The 21374-nt window shown below is 39.7% G+C and overlaps 2 protein-coding genes and 1 non-coding gene across 3 annotated transcripts; 1 reads left to right on the forward strand and 2 right to left on the reverse strand.

Annotated features, from left to right (window-relative positions):
* Nucleotides 1-289: 289 nt before the first annotated feature.
* On the reverse strand, nucleotides 290-6648 carry LOC117272827 (uncharacterized). Its single transcript, XM_078164042.1, has 4 exons — nucleotides 6439-6648; nucleotides 5888-5999; nucleotides 5500-5643; nucleotides 290-1474 (listed from the first exon to the last, which is right to left on the reverse strand). The coding sequence occupies exon 4, from the start codon at nucleotides 1470-1472 to the stop codon at nucleotides 876-878; it is 597 nt and encodes a 198-aa protein (XP_078020168.1). The 5' UTR covers nucleotides 1473-1474; nucleotides 5500-5643; nucleotides 5888-5999; nucleotides 6439-6648; the 3' UTR covers nucleotides 290-875.
* A 2866-nt stretch (nucleotides 6649-9514) lies between these two features.
* Nucleotides 9515-19935, reverse strand: coro1b (coronin, actin binding protein, 1B). Its single transcript, XM_033651982.2, has 12 exons — nucleotides 19609-19935; nucleotides 19347-19491; nucleotides 16981-17186; nucleotides 16612-16734; nucleotides 16174-16303; nucleotides 13861-14042; nucleotides 13605-13724; nucleotides 12664-12768; nucleotides 12416-12561; nucleotides 12162-12219; nucleotides 11665-12009; nucleotides 9515-11574 (listed from the first exon to the last, which is right to left on the reverse strand). Exons 3-12 carry the CDS (start codon nucleotides 17182-17184, stop codon nucleotides 11452-11454), a joined length of 1536 nt encoding a protein of 511 aa, XP_033507873.1. The 5' UTR covers nucleotides 17185-17186; nucleotides 19347-19491; nucleotides 19609-19935; the 3' UTR covers nucleotides 9515-11451.
* A 782-nt stretch (nucleotides 19936-20717) lies between these two features.
* trnar-ucu (transfer RNA arginine (anticodon UCU)) lies at nucleotides 20718-20805 on the forward strand. The gene is given in 2 exon segments: nucleotides 20718-20754; nucleotides 20770-20805. It is a non-coding gene; the product is annotated as a tRNA-Arg (tRNA).
* The last annotated feature ends 569 nt before the right edge of the window (nucleotides 20806-21374 follow it).

The following is a 21374-nucleotide window of genomic DNA, read 5'->3' on the forward strand; positions in this document are numbered from 1 at the left end:
AGTATGAAATGTCACTTGATGGAAAGTTTACTCCCACCTATGATAATATAACTCTTGCTGTGACTAACTTTACATTGTTGATATTCTGCCCTTGTCAGTTCGTCATCAAAACTCACTCTAAACCCCCCAAAATATTCAGTTTGTAACTATGACACTAGTTAACATTTAAATTCTGTCTTGTTTGCTTTAATAAAATGATTTAAATTTAATGAGGATTGCTCATTCAATTAACTGACTAATTGTTTCAGCTTGATCAAGAACAATATGAACACAGTGAAATATATTTTAGTTTTTGTTTAAATTTTTTTTAATTAGAAAAAACATTTAAAGCAATAACACATACAGTGTGTCAAAGTCCACAATACACAGCATGCAATAGGCGGACACAATAATACAGTTTGATTTCTTAGCTGAGCAGATTTACGATATAAAAAGTAAATTCCTAAACAAACATTCAAATTCCAGTGTATTCCTGTTTATGTATAACAGCTTCATTCATCAATCACCTTTTTATCCTGATGCCATAACAGGAAGTGGAAGTAAGACTAGAGCTGTAGCTACCATTGAAGACAATGTCCTCAGTGTGTTTAAGGAGGAATTTATGGGGTTTTAGCAACATGGGGGAGTCTACGTTCTGCAAGTAAAAACTAACACATGGTGGGTGTTTTATAGGGTGATTCCAGTATTTTTAGACCACTGTTAGACTAACACAAATAGTTTCTTTCCTAGCTGTGTGGAACAGCCTTTAGACTTTCATGTTGAGAAGTAAAATGTACAGAAAATTTATTTGAACAGCTAATTAGGGGACTTGGACTCATGACCTCAGACTATTTCCTGAGATTCCCTTTTATTTCATGATCTTTCTAATGTTGTTCTCACAGCACAGTCATATCACCGTCCTTGCCCTCACATCCCTCTTCCTCAGACCAGATGGCACTTCCAGAGAACTGCTTTATATCTATCAACAATCCAGGCCCCCCACTTGCTTCACCTTTACCTTCCCCGTCACCCACTTTCTCCTCTTTCTCTTCCTTTGCGTCCGCCTGATCCGTTAGCCTGGTTTGCTCCCCTGCCTCTGAACTCTGCACACTTGAGTTATCATCTGAAGTGTCACCTTCTTTTTCCTTCGCACTATCCTCCTCCTGGTCCTCTCCCTCGCTGTCACTCCCCTGGCTACCACCTTCCTCCACCTGTCCCTCCTCATCTCTGATTTCCTGCATTTCTTCTCCATCCTCCTCAGTGTCGCTTTGAGGCCACAGCTGGACTCCAAGACGTGACTCCAGAGCTAACGCTGCACCTCTCACGCGGTCCCTGACCCCTCCCTCCTTATACACCATGCGCTTGACGGTATATTCTCCATTTGTATCCCTGTTCAACTTCTTGTACAAGAAGATCAGCAATAAAAGTAAGCCTATTAGGCAGAAAGCCAGGATCAGCACAGTCCTATTGGATGTGTTGTTAGAGTCACTCATGCCTGAAGAGAAAAGAGAGAAAAGGGTTAGCATGCTCACACACTGGGGTTTATTCACTTTGATATGTTTTTGTATTTATTGCCTCTTGAAGATGTAGTTTGATATTTTGGGAAATATTATTTGCTTTCCTGTTGCTCATGGTACTCTCATGTCTGTGTGGTCAATATGTAGCTGAAGTAGCTGGTTAGCTTAGCTTAACATAAACACTGGAAACAGGGAGAAGCAGCTAGCTTAGCTCTGTCCGAAGGCCCCAGGCTAAAGGAAATATTCTAGCTCAAAATCCCTGGTAAAGCAGCAAATTAACGTTCCCTCCTCCATTTCCAGTCTTTATGCTAAGCTAAGCTAGCTGGCTGCTGGCTGTAGCTTCATATTTACTCTACAGGCGAGGTCTTATGAGACATTCAAAGCATATCTATGATTCAGAGTCTGAGGCAGGGTTGTCTGCACACGGTTCTCATCACTGAGGTAGCTGAGCCGGCGGCTAGCAGTTAATGGTGCTGACCCCATAGACAGTGCTGACAGAGCTAACATTGTTGACCTATGCTTCCGACGTTCCCGATACCAGCGCTAACCGCTGTGTGAGCGCAGTACAGAGCAGTGGCAGCGATTAGCTAGCCTGTGGGATACACTCATAGTGACTCACATGTGCTAACATTCACATGTGGCCAGACTGTCTACCCTAAAAACCAACACAACAGCTTGGATTAAAACACAAAGAGAGGTAGTGTGACTTCATTTTTTGCTCAAGATGCCATTACCCCACCATATCTTACATAACAAATAGTGATTTGCTGCTTTATTAATGTTTAGAATCATACATTAAGCTCCTTTAACCCTTAAATGTCCACACTAAGAAAGAAGCGCTGGATTTTTACTTCAGAGTACTACAGAATTAATGTACATACATACAAGTCAAAGCAAATCAAGAGAAACTATTCAGGATTTTCTTTAAAAGTTTCAAAAAATTTGACAAGACCTTTACTTTTTGAGATGACATTAACTTTTGAAACTTATAAATATTTGGATTTACTCTATAGAACTGTCTGACCAACTCTCTTCTCTCTTTGTTAAAAAAGGAACACACAAGTACATAATGATATTTGTCTCCTCGATTGCCAGACAAACAAAGAGTACATTGCTGAGGGACATTTTCACGATCATACCTGCGCTCAGAGATAGGTAACTTGTGATCTCCACACTGAAACTTAGACAAACAAATCCTTTCGGCAGGTCTTAACATAATCAAATAAGGTTCAAAAGTGAAATCCGTTTTAAACAATGTATAATTATCACATAAAGGGTTGCTTTGTAATTTCTCATGCCATCTCTGTAGTTCCATATCAGATAATCTACGTTCAATCATTAATTTTAAATACTTAGGGTTCATCCGTCCAGCGTCATGCCATAAGTACGATCAACCACAATCATCAAGAATATTTTTAACTTTGGAAATCCATTTACACTTAAAAATATTGTCATCATACAAAATCTTGAAAACAATAAACACAATCAAAGAGATTTTTGTTGTATCATGACTAATTAAATGTACCCAAAAGTTAATCATTCTCATGTTTACCTTTAAATCTAGACTATTTCAACCAAACACCATTCAACCAGTGAGTGAAGAACAAAAATATGGTCAAGGGTTGAAAAGCCTTTCCTAAACCCTGCCTGCTCTTCTCCAAGAATTCTTTCAGATTCTATATAAGCAGTTAGTCTGTAATTTATTACAGCCATAAAAAGCTTACCAATACAACTAAGTAAAGTAATACCTCTGTAATTTTCAGGATCATCTACTGGTCCCTTGTTTTTGTATAGTGGTTTTATCACTCCTAAACACCAGTCAGTGGGGACTATACCTGTTATCAGTACCAAATTAAAAAATTTAACTATAATGTTCAACACTTCCAAAGGGGAGTTCTTTATATATTAATTTATAACATCATCAATACCATTTGCTTTTTTATTTTTTAATTTTTTTACCATTCACTGTATTTCTTCCAAAGTAAACAAATCATTTATGTATTCATTTGTAGGAGAGGTGACTTGTCTGAGGTCAAATTGCTGGTCTTCTGGTGTACAATTATCACTCGATTTTTGGCTGAGTTTTTTAAAATATTCAGCAAAGGTTTCTATAGATACATTTCCTAATCTTCCAGATGGTTTACCTGCATTTAAAATAGACCAATATTCATTACTATTAGATTTTTTAAGTGTACGAAGTTTCCTATGTAAAGAAGCTAGCTAGCTAGCTATACATTTTATTTCAACTTTAGATTGGGCAGAGCGGTTAAATTTGAATATGTTCATGGATTTAAAATATTTTCTATGAGCCTCAATACATTCAGCATTAAACCAGGGTTTTCTCTTCTGTAGTTTTTTTGACGTTCTACCACATTTGTACAGATCCTGACCATATGCCTTACATAAACCCAAACTTTTAGCAGGATCTACCATAACGTCACATATACCTTTACTAATGTTATTTATTTCAACCAGATTTGTATTGGAAATATTAATCGCGTCAATCATTGAATCATACATTTTTATAACCTCTAAATTAAAGGTTTCTTGGTATGTGGCTTTTAACTCAGGTTTCCATTGGTGTTTAAATATTAAATGGGTCATGTGTCTATAATCTTTTTCAGGATCATAATAAGCAGTATCTGTAAGAGTTTCACACTTATGAGTACCAAGGTTATTGGCTCTTATAGTTAAACTAATAGGGCAGTGGACATCTGACAAGCATTTATCCAAAGGTTTAACACAAAAATAAATAATCTGTGCTAACAAACAAGCTGACACTATGGCATAGTCAATAACGCTGTTTCCATTATAATTAAAACAGGTGTAGCGCCCAATGCTTTTATCAGACCCAAATCTTCCATTTACAATCTTCAACTCTGAACTTTGACATAATTCAATTAGACTGTGACTGTTATTATTAGTCATTAGATCTTCACTGACCCTCTGTAGATCCATCAAAGAAAAATCATTTATTTCACTATTTAAAAGCATTTCACCATCAAAAGACAGCCCATTTCTAATATTCGTTCCTACGTCACCAACATTTAAAGAGTCACTCAGAGTACCAGTTCTTGAATTGAAATCACCCAACATCACTATTGGTAAGCTGTATTTACTGTTCATAAATGAAATATCTTGGGAGATATTTCCAAAATAGTCCTTGCTGAAAAAAATAGATCCTTCATGTGGCACATAGACTGTTCCCAAGATGAATTCAAACCCAAAAGCTGCTTTGGCCACTTTAGATCAGAATTGTTTTTATTTTGTAGCAAATCGCCAATTTATATTACATTAGCTTAGCTTCACTAGCTTTACCATAAAAGGACAAATCAACCATTTGGTAGAGCATGTTTCAAAAAGATATTTGACCCTTACAAGACTTTTGTTTTCGTATAAAGTTACATAAATCTGTTCAGTGAGGCCCCTGAAACTACAAAATGTCGAACAAATATGCCTACGTTTGAAAATCCTGCCACATGGAGCCTTTATGTTTGGAGTGAGTTTTTTGTTACTAGCTTCCTGTAGGATTTGATCTGAAGAGGACCACTATTTAAAGATACAGTGACATCTAGTGGACTTTTTTTGCATAACATATTTAAACCGAATGATAGAGATAGCTTAATCAGGCTGAAGTAAGTTTAACCCATTTTTATTAAGATAGTAACTAAAGATGTACTCTACCAAACAGTTGAGCAGAATGTTAAAGGGTTTTAATAAATTATCTTAGCTCTTTTGATGTGAATAAAATGTTTACATGATTTGTTTCAGGCCGCACTTCAGGTTTGTCGCATAAAACAATGCCTTATGTGCAAGGATGATTAGATGATGTCAGCACATACATATATTTCTTGGAGCTATCTCACTGGAGGTTTCATAGGCTTTTTGAAGCAGGTCACAATCCACTGCTATTCCTTTCCAAGAGCACCAGAATTCCTCTCATATTTACCCAGCTGTAAATCCCACAAAACTGAGGCAGATTAGATTTAGAAATGCACTTTACCTCCTTAGAAAATGTCCTGTTGAGTAGAAAAATCCCACTGGCTTGGTGTTACAGTTGCAGGCACAATTTTGCAGTCCGTGTACTTGAAAGCAGTTATGAAGTTTTCATCAGAAGGAGATCCATTGGTAGATTTATATTCAGGATCTAGAAAGAAAGAAAATTAGAAAATTAAGTAACATCGCATGGTGTCTTCAGAGGATTATCCATTCAGTTCAATTTTGCTTTAAAAAATCCACACTAAGGTGAAATTATATTTTAGAAGCTACTGAATCTTAACATGAAATACTTTTTCAGTACTGATATCTAATCCTGACACAATTACATGAAGAACCATCCACACTGGCTGAAACTTAACCAAAGATCCATAGCTGCAATAAATAAGACGTACACTGGAGATGTAACAGGAAGTCTGTAATGCCTTGATCTTGTTCGACTATAAACTGTTCGCGTTGTTTGTGGTGACAGGAAGCTAGCAGACCGCTCGCAGAGTTGCTGGTTTCCTGTCAAAATGATAATTGAACAGCATCAGTCAGCCAGCCATGGGAGGAAACTTTTTTAGTCATGGTTAATCAGACTTCTAGAGATCAGACCTTAAAAGTCACAACATAATGTTAAATTAAAAAAAAAAAATACATACAGATGCAAAATAAATGCACTTAATATGCAATAAGGGCTGAAATGCACGAGGATAACTGACCTAGGTGGTAAATTAATGCCTGCAATACTGTAATTATACAACTATTTAAATCATGAAGTCCATTAGGTAAAAGACTCAAGCATCTAAACTCTATAGGCCTCTGTACATGTAGAGCTATAATTAAATACAGAAGAGCAGACAAAGTATGAGGCATTTATATCATGATTATTTAGGAATAGTTGAGTTAAGATGCTGGTCAAAATACAAAAAAAGGGGAAGGAAATAAACTGTACAAGACTTACCCAAGTTGCGAGCAGAAGATAAAGTGCCAAAACACGAAGCCGGGTAAAAGACTAACTTGTGTAACTTAGGGTGCTGTTGAACCGTGTGACAGCATGGGCGCGTGTGTGTGTGTGTGTGTGTGTGTGTGTGTGTGTGTGGAGGAGACTGAGAGAAAACGAGAGAGAGGGGGTGATGACATGTGGTGAAGATAGCTCGCTGCAGCCCTTTGAGGTAGGTGGAGGCTGAAGGGGGGGGGAGAACACAGATTCAAGTCAAAATGAAGCAGGGTGTGGTGGAAAGCACAGATAAGAAAATGCGCAATTATTTATGGAAAGAGGAAGACATACAAATTTGAATATTCCCCTGCAAACTGACTTGTATCACTTTTAGTTTGCAACAAAGGGACAGGCTAAAATATTCAAGTGTATTTAAGAACCTTTATGCACTTTACTGACTATAATTCACCAATTTATTTCCTGTGACACATTTCAGCCTTCAAGCATATGCCAGTGGCTGTCGATACCACCTCCACAAGATAGCGTGACAAATCTTATGTACTTGCACAGTTATGTACTTCTGACATTACACTGAAAAAGAGGAGAGGAGTCTAAAAATGCTACATGAGCCCACCACAGCCCAAGAACTAAACCACGATACAGATTTATGCAAAAAAAATTTAAGGTTATTATTACACACTGTAGATTTGAGCCTGTATGAAGAACACATCAAGTTCAAATGCTGCTCATAGCTTCTTAAGGTGAAACAAGTCGGCCACATCCTGTTTTCGCTCCGATGGCCAGGCAGCCACAGCCCCTCCTCGCTACAAAGGCCGCTGTGCTAAATCTGTACAGTCACACTGTATCACTCAGTCGAGAACATGAACATGAGTGTCTGGTGTGCAATCATGAGAAAATCTAAGTTTACAGACAGAGTGTGAACTTGCTAGCAAATATTTCACAATTCAAGACCAGATAAGATGTCAGAAATCATCTCTATTTTGTTGCTAATTATAAATGAGAAAAATATTTAATCTTTTTATTGTAGTTTTTTCCCTTAAAGGTTAGTGAGGGTGCACTTCCTGTCTTGTTTTTTCCACCTTATATCTCACACTTGTTTTCTATCTTTTCAATGGATGGTTTGTCACCAGCTGTGACAGTGGGGCTGGTATTGTTCTCGCCTTGTGTGTGTGTGTGTGATCATGGCAAAATGTGGAAAAACCAAGTATAGCAGGGAGTTCTTTGCCAGGTGTTTATATGTCTGTCTTTCTGGGGACAGATTTTGTTAAGGAAGTTTCATCACAATAGTACAGGATTCTTCAGGTGTTTTTACACAGCCCTGGTTCTAGAAATGGGAAACAAAAGCCCCATTTCCACCAAACACTTCCAGTATGGTACCTTTGGAACCAAAGTAACCCTTCAGACATGGTACCTAGACCCTAGCATTTCCACCACAAACAGTACTCTTTATGTGGGCGGGGTTGTTGTCACTCACTGCTCCGTCCAGCACTCACTGTATTTCCTCCTTTGTCTGCACCTTGTTTATCGTCCACAGAACGTGGCTGCACACCAACATTTTCAGAACAAAATAAGACTGGCTGCATCTCACCATGAGATGTTAAAAGCAGCGGTTTGTGCATTTAGTCCTTCTCAGGCAAGTTCAGGGACTTAGTGTTGGTGAGGATTAGAATATATGCCTTAAAATAACCCGGTCGAAATTAAATTATATATAGACTTGAAGATCCACTCATTACTAAAAGTGTGTCATATAAAAACTAAAGTAATAGTCAAAGTTGTCACAGTGAAAGTTAAGATGTGCTGATTGATTCACATCATCAACTCATGCATTGCGTAACATGACAAGTTAACGTTCCACCTTAAAAGTTGCCAGCAGTCGGCCCAGTGAATTAGGTTAAGCAAAACATTCCTTATTTTATAGTTAAAGTCTACTAAAACTCTCCATGGTATGAACAGTGGTTACATGAAACCAGCCACAGCTCAGCCCTGAGCAGAGTGACTGTCCTCTACTGACCAATCAACAGACTGCAGTGTTCACAGCTCCACCTTTTAGTATCAGATCTGTGTGCCAGGTACCCCAACAGAGGGGGGACCAAAAATGGGGACAGTATGGAATGGTTCCATTGGTACCATCCACAACTTTTCACAGTGGAGAAAAAAAGTACCGAACTGAACCTCACCGTACTATACTGCTCAGTGGAAACAGGGCCAAACAAAATGGCTGTTTGGTCATTTAGCAGCTGGACCACCTATCATTAAGTCACATGCAACAGGGTTTTAGCTGGACTGAGTTCGAGGATTCCACTGAAGCTGTGTAATATCCTGTTATCTCGTTTATCTAAACTACACCATTACTCACGATACCACCACCAGCCACTTTACTGCCTTGTGGTGGCTCGTGTGCCTCGATGTAACACTTTGCAGTCTGCAAAGTTTAGTTTTTGTTTTGTCAGACCACAGCTATTCATGGCATACTATAGTTGACCTGAACTGGTTCCCTGCTGTCAGTCTTTCACGCATGCCAGTGTCTGCTGTTATGTCATGGTGCCCTTCTTGGTTGGTTGCTCAGTTTGTTTAGATGACCTACTAAAGACGAGAGTCCCAACTAATCATGGAGACGGCTGCACTACTTTCAATCTCCAATACTTCTTAAATGGTTTCTCTCTAAAAGCTACAGACAGCATCACTTAATTGTAGTTTCTAACCTGGCATCTGCCGTCATCTGTGGGACCTCGTCATTTCTTCCAGTCAATTTAATTTGCCACTTGTGAACCCTGATTCAGTTTATGAGACACCTTAAGGATATTTATAGAGCATGAGAAGTTCAGATGACAAATGCCAAAAAAAAAAGCCAACATAAAATGTGAGAAATCTTCAAGGTGTTGCGTCCTTTATATGGAGGCAATGTGTTTTGTGTGTGTGCATATGTCTATTTATTGTAGGCAGCAGTTGCTTGGCACAACACACTCACACACATGTATGCTATCCAAACATTACTTGGCCAAGTAATTATCACATATCCACAAATGTAAGATTACAATCACAACATTTCTTTAGTATAAATAAAAAGCCACAGCATAAATACAAAGGAAGGAATGAATGTTTATTGAGTTTCACATTGGAGTCTCATTTAAACTGCTACTGGTTTTACAGTTAGTGTTAAAAGGTCAGTGCACAAAGGAATATAAATCAATAAAGTAATAAAGGGATAAGTTTCATGTGGAATGTACCATTATTATTACACGATCATCGACAGACAGAGGTGACAGAAAAATGCCTCTAAATGTAATTGCAAAAAACACAAAACTAAAATAAAAAAACAATCTAAAAGATCTTTCCACCTTTTAGAGGAATACTTCGCCCTCAAAAGGATCATGTGTATAGTAATTACTTACCAAGTGTTGCCTTGGATTTGGGATAAAAAATTTCCAGGGTAAACGAAGAATCCAAAAACAGAAAATTCTCGATGAATTGGAGTAAAAGGGGGCAGCTTTTAACAACTGGCATTTTATTTATCGGATTGCACCTTATTTCCACCTTAGTGGTACCTAGTTTTTAAATTTTGCATTTCCTGTTTTGTTTGTCTTTTTAAATTTTGCACTCTTTATATCCGCAATCCTCCAACTTTGATTTGCTTTGTATCCTATCTTCCTATAAATGAGACTTAGGATTATGCTGCAGGAGTTGCGTCAAGAGTTCGTAAACAGATGTTATTATATAGTCTTGCAGTTGTTGTTCAACTCCAACTTTAGTCCAATTCATCAAGAATTTTCTGTTTTTGGATTCTTCGTTCACCATTGTGGCAAGCTAGCAAAATGTTTTCGAGTATTTATATACAAATGATCATTTTGTGGGTTAAGTGTTTCTTTAACACCAATATAAATGAAAACTGTAGAAAATATTTCTCATTTCACTGCAACTTTCTTTCTTCTGGCTGCAAATGATTTTCTGAACTGCTGTTCTGGATAAATCTAGTGTGTTTTAGTGTGACTGCACTCTAACTAGTGTTGGGTTATGTCTGTATGCTACTATATAGCACAACTTCAACCATATATCCAGAAGCAACAACTAAACTCAAAATCCTGGTTCTTCAGAGGGCACCAGATACTGCAGCCTTTCCACACGTCAAAAGAAGGAAAGAGGGAAGCATTTCTGTGTTTATATCCTAATGTGGACCAAATATCTTGCCTTGTGATGTTACAGAAAACCTCACACTGCCGCAGCTCTTTCCTCATAACACGAGGTACAAAATCACAAGTGTTACCTGCAAAGACTACACAGAATTACGATACACATAAATATTCACCTACACTCCCACCAGCTATCAGTCCCATAATTCTCACTGTCACTGATTTGTGTACCGGAAGATTCTTCTACCGTTAACCTTACACATAATTAAGTAGTAAAACAAAGCACAAGTCACACAATGAGTTAACAATTGGGGGTTTGATATGACATCACAGTTTAGCAGCTTTAACTACCTGATTAAATAGCCCTAATGGTTACATTTGTGAGTGCTTTGGAGAAAGAAAATCATATTGGAGGTACTTCATCGCTTTGCTATAGTATGTCAACCTTCATTAGCTTTTAATATAATGCTTTTATCACTACTTTGTGCAGTAACTTGAGGCAATGGTGCCACTGTAATGCCTTCAAAGCCCTTCAAAATTAGCGTAAGGATTTTGCAAAGCTCAAAGCTGCACGATATGCACCACCAAAAAGCTGCTACAATACTCCTTCATATGAAAAACAAAACATTATCTCACTGTCAGACTTAACTCTATGCAGATGACACCCCGTTCTCAGCCACAGTCTGGAAAACAATCACGGAAACAAATTGTGGTCTTGCTTTCATCACAATAAATGACCTGGTGGTAAGCCACTGTGATTCACAGTTAGTCGCAACCCTACACTACATTCTTCCACTCACACAGCTTAAGGTACTGTTGATTCTAGTAAGGCTATGGTCTATGGATTTAGTAAGAAAGCCCTCTGAATGTAGTGGTTCTTCCGCCCTCCTCATACATCCCCATCCTCAATCCGAGCCAGCTGCCTCTCCAGCAACTCGATCCTCTGGCTCTGAGCGAGGACGACTGCACGCAACGCCTTCATTTCTGCTAACAACTCGTTCAACAGATCCTCCTGAAAGAAGGGAGGAGAAAAGGAACAAGTCTGAACTTTGAGCATTTAAAAACATTAGTAAGGTCAACGTGTCTCATTCTGTCAACTCACCTCTTTCTTCGGCCTCTCAGCATTTCCATCTGTCTCCCTTGTGGCTACTCGTGGCTGTGGCACCTCTTCTTCTGTCTCCTTGGCAGCAGAGCTAGATGTAGATGTAGGTGTGGGAGCTGCTGCATTTCCTGCTGAAGGCTGGGCGGCCCCAGTCCCAGAGTCTTGTGAGACGAGCTTGGGTTTGCTTCTGAGGGTGTCTCTGTGCTTGGATGGAGGAGCTGAGTACCCACCGCTAAGAGAGACCAATAGGGGTGGTGCATCCTGCCCAGCAATCCATTCATCAGCCAGGAGCGCCGGCTCCAAACCGGCTGTGTCCGGGTAAAGGTCTCCCTGAAACAGATCTGACTGCGGAGGCAAGATGGAGACAGAATTTAATTACAGTTACGTATAGACTCCCTGGGCATGCATGCTTTTAATTCCTTATAGAAAATCATAAGTAATACAAACTGTTTAATTTAATATTGCCTGATTTGTTTTAAAGGCTGTGCAGGGCTTACCTTTCGCGGTACAGTCATAGAAATGGGCTCCACCTTTCTTTCATGCAGTTTGTAGAATCTAGAGAAGACCAGGAAATTTGTATAATCTCGTAAAAGGATAAGGCTGCTGCATTTTACGTTTTTAAAAATGCAACCAAACCCTATGAAAACACCAACACCGAAAACATGTCTCCAAATGCTATATGAGGCTTTGGCTACATGGGCAACATTTATCAAGATCAATATAAAAAGAAAACATGACCAAACATATTTACCTGGCAATTTCACACTTGTTGACATCGACACCTCTTTTACTAAGAAAGCCTGCACCTCTCTGAGGCTCCTTGCTGCTGTATAAGCTGAGGAAGTGAACATAGGGGGATTCGTCTGTCACTTCAAAATACCGGATGGTGCAGTCCCCCTGAAAGATAATCTAATTTAGACAACTGAACCAAAAATGTGAACTGACACAAATTTACCACTTGAGTAAATCTTTGTTCTCTGCACAATGTCGAGTTAATACCTTTCCACACAGGTAGACCATGTTCGTGTCAGGGTCATAAAAGGGTAGAAGAACCCCATTACTTGTATCCATCTCCTGCACTGCCATTGGCTCGGAGAGATCCTTCTGTAAAAAGAAAGAAACATTGATTTAATGCTACTTGTAACTGCAATGTAATTGCTTGCATAGAGTATGTACATTCAACCCACCACAAGAACTATGACTGACAGTGTGCAAACATTTTGCAACTTTTGTGTAATGGAAAATCAATTGCTAATGCTGATACTAAAAAACTTTTCTATTTTCTCCAAACTGCACCAGGTTACAGGACCTCCTCTCACTCTGAATCAAAGATATTTTAAAGTAGTTAGAGAGAGGAGAGACTCCAACTGCTGGCAAAGAGGCTGGTCTGAATCTGAAGATCTTGGCAGAGCATGTATGTGTAGACACAGCCATGCCAACCATACCATATCACTCATTATACAGAGCTGTCTCACACTGGAGTCTAAACATCTACAAGGTCTTGATCTTACAAAATCTTAACCTTCAGAGACCTTGGAGCTTCGTCACATGCCTGCACACAGACAGCGAAGGACTCCGAGGCCTCCGAAAATACCTAACCATGGCCATGGATGAATCATACATTCATACAGTCACTATTATCACACACAATGGCATTCAAATAATTTTATATTGAATAGCTTTCCCACAACACCAATGGTTATGGAATGCTGAGGGTTAGACAGGTTAGGCAAGTTTTATCAGGTGCCCGTATGAGCACTGAAACTTTTTGTCTGCTGTAAAAAGAGGTCTTCTTCATACTAGATTCCTTCATAAAGTCCTTCCAATGTAAGTGATGTGGGTATTGTGCACTACTTCCTAGACTGACACTGAATGTTGGCATTGAACATCAACAGTACACTGCAGAATCATTAAATATGAAGGTAACTGGTAAGACTTACCGTATCCCATAATGCCATCTGTCTCTCACTCATACGGCTGAAGCCTGTGGTCAGGATCTTCCCATCTGAGAGGAACACAGCTCTCATTGGCCTGGTGCCATCATGGACCTTCTCTTTCACCTAGGAGAACAATAAGAGACTGATGAAGGACTCATGTGGGAGCAACACAGCAAACGAGCCACTGGCAGGATGTGTGCATGCACGATGTAGTGTTGTATAACTTCTTTGGTGTGCATCTGAAGAAATGTGAAATCACCTTCAGCACGGTGCCCCGTCGCGGGTCGATGACACGCAGAGCCTTGTCCTTGCACACAGTACAGACAGCGCTGCCGTCCTTGTTCCAGCTGACACTGTAGATCACATCTGGGTGGGCATCACTCAGCTGGTACACAAGCTCCCCCGTGCCCACGTTCCACACACAGATCAAATTATCGCAGCCTGGAGGGAGTATGGCACATCAATCAATTCTTAAAGTGCATAACTGCTAAATGCATGTACATAAAAGTGATCTGGTGCATTGTGCATTGTGATTGGCTGAGTTTATAAAGAAGGAGCATATCTCATATCTACTGAGCAATGCCACTAAGAGCTTTGCATGCCAAGAGGAGGATCTGAAATTGAGATGTAAGATGTACATGAGTCACATTTTTCACGTCACTATATCACCGTTTAGACTTATCTGGTGTTTGTAAAGTCTATAAACACAATGATTGAACAAACATTAATATTTCTGTGTGCACATTTTGTAATTAATAACATGGTTATCGTAGATTAGCTGGGCTAACCGTTAGCTGTTAGCCCCGTTAGCGGTGTCTGTAATGACTCATTAACTCAATGAACGGTCTGTGAAAAAATTAGTTTTTCCAGTGGATATCTTAGTTACAACATGATTGAGCTAGCAAAGCAGTTTTGTGTTGCTATGTGTGGTATTTATTCAGTTTTAGGAAATCACGATGTCTAGAAAGCATCAGTGGCTGCAGCTGACAGGGCCAGCTAACACTAGCAGCAAAGCTAACATCAGGACGTCATCTGTTAAAGGCCTCCCGTTGTTGGATACGACATGAAACTACTCCAGTTAGCTCAATCATGTTGTAACTAAGAAATCCGCTGGAAAAAATATTTTTTTCACGGACCGTTCATTGAGTTAATGAGTCATTACAGACACTGCTAACGGGTCTAACAGCTAACGGTTAGCCCAGCTAATCTACTATAACCATGTTATTAATTACAAAACGCGCAAACAGAAATAGTAATTTTTGTTCAATCATTGTGTTTATAGACTTTACAAACACCAGATTAGTCTAAACGGTGATATAGTGACGTGAAAAATGTGATATATATATATGTGTGTGTATATATATATATATATCACTAAACTCTGCTGGTTTTCTACCCGAAGTGTTTGTTAACAACAATGCAATTCCCTCAATAGTGAAGCTGATTTGTGTACTTGTGTTTGAAATGGTCTCTATTAAGCCATGTTTAATGTGTGTTTCGGGTGTGTTTTTAATCAACTAAACTGTACAGCACTTCACAGAAACGTCCTCCGCCCACGAGTGTTTTGGAGGTGCAACTGCAGAGTGACACAGACACACCACTGCACAAGTATAAATGCTCAGAGCTGATGCACCTGCTTAGTTTCTTATATTTGACACCAACTCCAACTCCATGATTTGCTCAATTTTTTATACACATCTTTATAGTTAGAGGTTAAGCTCTTGCACACCAAAGCCTACTAGAGTATGTGCATTGGTATACACATATGACTATTTTCTAAGATAAAACAACATCTAACAGCTTTGCAGCAAAGTGTAATTATTTTTCTAGTGTATCACGTTCTCCTTTAAACTTGCATTGCACGCTATTAATCACTTGGAAATCCAATTCCTTGCTTGTATAATGCAGCAGTATTCGAACTGTCTGTCACTGAACACCAACACAGTAAGATAAGAGCTGTTCTTCAACTCTCACTGTTTACAAGCGGATGGGTCACTTTTCCCTGTTTAGCACATGGATGACATAACCGGCGTGTTGTTGGCAGACATGTTGGTCATGGTTATCAGCATTTAACATTCAGGGAGCTGGATTTTAAAATAAAAGCTTGTAGGTGGTAACAGGAGTTTACTGGAGGTACTGGACAGGGCTTGATTTTCAAAATAAAAGCCCCATGATGGTAATATTAGTTTACAAAGGGGCCTAGACAAAAATTAATTCTCAAGATTAAAACCCATTGATGGTAATATGATCAAATTTAAACCTTTTTAAGTTCTTAGTAGTTTCAGTGAATTGAAAAACTCTTTAACTTCACTCTACATGATATATATATATAAACCTCCTGTGAGAAGGTCTGCCTGCACACACCCTTCTTTTTGTGTTTATGTAAATGTATGTAAAACAACACATAAAGCACACTGGTCTTGTTGCATGGTGGTACAGCTCAATCTGTCTCCCTGCAGTGCACAGGTAAAAGAGCAGCGTCTGACCAAGTTATATTTCAAACAGTCATACACAATCCGAATAGTTTTCTGCGACCAATTATGTGGCACCAGGATGTCATAAATGGTGTTACCTGCAGTCAGGAGGATATTGAAGGCAGTTGGGTGCCAAGCCAGGATTCCAACTCGCTTACTGTGTCCCTCGAGGGTCACAATGGCCTCAGTCATCGGGCTCGTCAGGCCCCCGTCTGGGATCTGCCACACCTTCAAACCACCAGACACAGCAGACATTAACTTGTGAATGTGTTCCATTCAGGTGCTACCAGAGCTACTGGTGTTTTATGCCGTGTATTAATATATAACAGCAGAACTTTTGGGGGTCACAGGCCAGGAAACTATGAGCAACAATATGTCACTTCCTTTAATTGGAGAAGAGAGAGTGTGTAAACCCAGTTTACACACTGTGATGAGGGTTACCTATGTCATGTGACAATGTTTGACACCAATAACTGATGAAGGGCCACAAAACCACCTGCGTACAAGCTTGAAAAGCCTCAGCAGTGTAAACCTGCCTTTACTGTGCAGTCCTCTGAGGCACTTGCAATGATGTTGTCGTCATGAGGAGACCACTGGATGTCCAGCACTGGTGCTGCATGGCCGCACACCGTGGGACAGGACTGATCGATCCTGCCGCTCTGTGGGAGAAAACAAAAAGTTAAAATCACGACACTGTGGCAGCTGACTGGAGAAACTTTAACACACTGCAGGACTATAACCTTTGTCCACTATCTGACTTTGAACTGTAAAAGCATTACATTGAGCGAGGCCTCACTTGCTGACATATTGCTTTTAGCATCAGAGTAGAACACAGGAAACAGGCTTTTAAATCATATTGATCCACTGTTTATTTGACGCTGAATGTGATGCAGACGGGGCTGAACCTTGCTGATCGGAACAACGAGGAAGGCCCCTCCTCCGCCGGCCTCGATGATAACGGCGATAAATTTGGGGTTGACGGCGCAGAGGGGGCTGTCCCACGTCACGCGGGACACTCGGACATCATCGATGCAGTGCTCAGCTTTCCACGCCTGGGCGAAGACGTGGCGGAACTTGCTCTGCCTGACCACACCTCGCCTGAAAGACATGTCTGTGGAGAAAGGACAAACATGACCAGTGAGTGATGTGGCACAAACACCTGAAAACAGTGATGAAAACAAGAAAGCAAAGAGGAACTTAATACTTTCTGTCGTAACTTTAAATAAATGTGCAATGATTTTAAAATGTTTGATTAGGCCTAATTGTTTCAGTCAATACTAGTTTTCTTGCACCACTTAAAATAAAGAATGCCTCGCAACTCCCCATGAAGCTCTGTTGACCCACAGTTGGGGTTGGGATCTTTGATATTAAAATGTTTTAGGGCTACTAAAGGGGAATATCACCAATTTACAAAAAGGCAAACATGTTATTCCTTAAGTCCAAAACAGTCTAAAAATATAAGTAAAAACGAACAAGTGACTTTCAAATCTAAAAATTAGAGTGCTAAAAGTCAAATTTGTGATGTCATAGAGTATTAAGTTTGGAACTGCTCCATAGACGAGGAATTTGGAAAGATCTAGACCCAACTGGGTCGTGGTCCAAAAGTGGGTTGTGGGTCCATTCTGAATGGACCGCAAGTGACTTGCAAATGTGTCAAGTTTGTAAAAATACGCACTTTATCTTTTAGTACAATACAATTCCAGCACAGAGCTTTTATCTTGAGATGCCGTTTCCTGCTGTAGAGTGAATGATTAACAGACAGCTACTTGACAGAGACAACAAACTACCTCGACGACATGGCCAAACACAAGTGTGATGCTGAATATATTAAAATGTTGGACCTTGAACTAATGACAAAGTAGAAATCTGGACCCCGAGGCTGAACCAGTTCGAAACCACTGATCTAGATGACACTGAGAACAGCCAGAGGAATGCTCTGAGTACATGGGGACATTTTCTCTTTCAGAACTGTGAACACTACAATAGAGTAAAGCTCATTTGGGTGTAGAAACCAAAAAGAATCTGTGGGTCCACAAAATCAGTCTCCCATTCATTGTCTATGGAGCAGCTCCAGACTTTATACCCTATGACATCATAGGTTTGAGACATCTCTGGTTTCCGGTTTTGAGAGAGAGGAGCTCACGTTCACAAATAATGGAACTTTCCTGGCCATGGAAATAACATCCTTCAATTCTTCATTTAAGTGGTGTTCCCCTTTGAATTCACAATTCCAGGCACTGCTCAAGTGTCTTCAATGTGGCACCGTAATGGTATGGAAGATTTGATTTTCTAAATGTGTTTCACTAGGACCCACACAATTCTTTGTTTTTGGATAAAAAACTGTTTTCTCTAAGCATATCTTTTTTTTTCTCCCACAGTTCTGATTTGCATGTGTTATGTGAATGTATACAGCAGCACTTGTCCAACCTGTGAGGTTTGATAAATAGCTTATAGTTTGTAAACCCATGTGGGATGGGTTTAATGATTGACATGGACATAAAAACTAACTACACACACATGCAAAATGATCGCTTTAGTCATTGCAGTTGCTAAAAAGCAGAGCAACTTAACTTTGTTCTAGCATTATGCATCTGCGCACAGCTAATTAAGATCCATACACATTCAGTTACTTTACAGCTCATTCAGCCAATCCTTAACATCTTTAGGGGTTGTTAGCGAGAGAGAAAAGGGGGCTGTCAAAACAGCAGGCAAATTCTTTCATACTGGGAGTCTGTCCTGAAAAGTACAGTCAGGCTCCAGTGGACAAAAGGGCATGATCCGCCTGAAACCAAAACATGCTGTGGCAGAGAGGGGAAGGGGGTTGGGCAGTCCGAGCTGCTGAGGCAGGGGAGCCAGTAACCCTATATGCCATCTCTCTAACGCTTCACAGTTGTCAAAGCAAATTGTATTTTAGCAGGTAGACAGGCTCCATTTTTGTTCACAGCAGCTTGTGAGGCACATCCCTGCACCTTTGTATAGCAGAGCCCAAGACTGTCACACATCCATCGGTATTTATGTACTAAATAGTGATCTACAACATTAGGAAGCTTGTAATTTCATATTATACTGTTGCAAAATACCCACATAGTATTTTACATAATTTATGCTGGGGTTTCTATTGTTGTCTGCACACAGTGCGAGGAAATGTAGATTTCGCAAAGAGTAACTACAGGCATGAGCAACAAAGGACGCGCAGCAATGCGTAGTTTATCCCAGAATAAGACATTTGGAGGAAACGGCAGGGTTATGAGTCCGGAGCACAACAGCATACCTGGCTTTCGACCTCTCCTAATTGGAAAAAGGATCACCAAAGACTCGGGCGTGACAGGAGGAGGCCAATAAAATAATCCGCCGCCAGCAGCAGTAACTTAATCCTCTCCTGTGTCCAGGCAGGCGTTCACGTCGATTGCGCAGACCTATAACAAAATACGTCCATTAGAATTAAGCACATATTCGTTTTGTTGCAGAATTTGCAGCTATTCTCATGTTGGTTACTCAGTAATTACGCATGTCTGCTGTAGTAAAAGCCGAACCTGAAAGCGCATGTCCCGTGCTGAGATATGTCTACATTAAATGGTGCACAGCGACGCTGAATGGAGCCAAGCTGATGGTGGTGGTGGTGGTGGTGGTGGTGTGGGAAGAAATGCAGACGGTGTTCGCCCCCGTCTCCCTTTACAAACGGCTGATTTGAAGGATGGATTCGGCAGAATCCCAGACACTTCCGCTCATGGCAGGATATATCAAAGACACGCAGGAGTCAAGAGGGACATCATCCGTCTACATCCACATTCCTGTCTGACACACCGGATGTGTTTACACCTGCCAAATATGCCTTGAATTAGCAATGAAATATAAGCTAGTTTTAATGACCGAACCACCTAATTATTAAAATATCATTCATATGTGGTGTCCAGTTGCACCTTACTGCGCATGCGTGAAACAAAAAAAAAAGCATCTTTTTTCTTTATACACTTATTTTTGAAGATACGACTTTTGTAACTTTTCACAAAGAGGCTGGAGCATAAAATCACATTTGACTCAAGCGTCAACTGACTTTGAAAGATAAAGATGGTTGTACGTTTAACAAAGGAACATTTTACGACAGCTTGTTTGCCGTAATGCACCTCGCAAACCAAACGCTCGTAAATCACATTTACCATGTTGCCATGGTAAAGTTACGGCAAGCCGGACGCGTTTCAGTGTTTCTGCTGTAACACTTGGACAGATAATTCGCAAAAGTTTAGTCAGTATAAAATATTTTATTTAAAAAAAAGTAACAAGACACAATAATATATTGTAACGAAATCACTAATTTTAATACAGAATTTCTATTAAAACGCGAATGTTTTGTCTTTATTCGTACATTTTTATTATTTCAATTGTAATGGCATTTTATTTTGGCAGAACCAATGTGTTCAATGTGTCAGTGGCCCTACAGCGCCACCCAGTGTTCAACATGGCACAATGCAGGTTCATTATTTGTTCCCAGTAAAGTGGTGTTTTAAAGTTGGTGCAGCGAACGGCGGTGTTCGCTACACAAACGGCAACAAAACAAAACGGCCTCACATGTAAACCATATTCATGTCATATTTCAGTACCATATGTACTTTATATACAGTGACGTGGCCTCTATGCAACAGGTGGCTCCGTGGCGCAATGGATAGCGCATTGGACTTCTAGGCTGAGGTGAAGTGATTCAAAGGTTGTGGGTTCGAGTCCCACCGGAGTCGCATTTTTTGTTCGCAAATGATCGCCAGTTGGTACGTGTTAGCTGTTCCTCTCTAGCATAGACTGGATGCTTGAACTATCAAAAATCCAGTTTACACTTAAGTCAGGTTAACTTTGACTTTTTTATTTGCATGCAACCCAGCGTCAACACAACTGAGTACTACTCTCTGTAATGAGTGCGTGATAAATGTTATGCTGTAATTTAAATTAATTTTACATTATGTAGCTGGCGAGGAGAAAGTTATCGTTCGCTAAGTTTGCTAGTTAGCAGTAAATAATCAGCTGGAGGTGTTAAGTTAGCAAGATACAATCAAATTGGTTTCCGGTGGTGTCCTTCAAAATATAACATTCTCGGGATTAAAAAAAAAAAAAACAAAAAAAAACACCAGACCCAAGTGCTGTACTTTATAATTCACTATATTTGCTTATACTTATCGTTGCTTTTTACATGTAAAATCATATGATAAATTCATATAATATAAATAATAATAATACATAATCTACCCAAATACTGACACAATGTACTATTACTTTGAAGGCCAAAAAAGCTAGTTTCATCCGGCTAAACTGT

Source organism: Epinephelus lanceolatus, chromosome 22 (assembly GCF_041903045.1).
Source record: "Epinephelus lanceolatus isolate andai-2023 chromosome 22, ASM4190304v1, whole genome shotgun sequence".
Classification (NCBI taxonomy): domain Eukaryota; kingdom Metazoa; phylum Chordata; class Actinopteri; order Perciformes; family Serranidae; genus Epinephelus; species Epinephelus lanceolatus.

Excerpts from the sequence above, each read along its gene's own strand:
- LOC117272827 (XM_078164042.1), bottom strand. The coding sequence starts at position 1,472 with ATGAGTGACTCTAACAACACATCCAATAGGACTGTGCTGATCCTGGCT.
- coro1b (XM_033651982.2), bottom strand. The coding sequence starts at position 17,184 with ATGTCTTTCAGGCGAGGTGTGGTCAGGCAGAGCAAGTTCCGCCACGTC. Across the intron at positions 16,304-16,611 it reads CAGAGGACTGCACAGTAAAG|GTGTGGCAGATCCCAGACGG; the intron begins GCAGGTTTACAC and ends GGTGGTTTGAAG. Across the intron at positions 12,562-12,663 it reads TGGTCTACCTGTGTGGAAAG|GGGGACTGCACCATCCGGTA; the intron begins GTATTAACTCGA and ends ATTATCTTTCAG.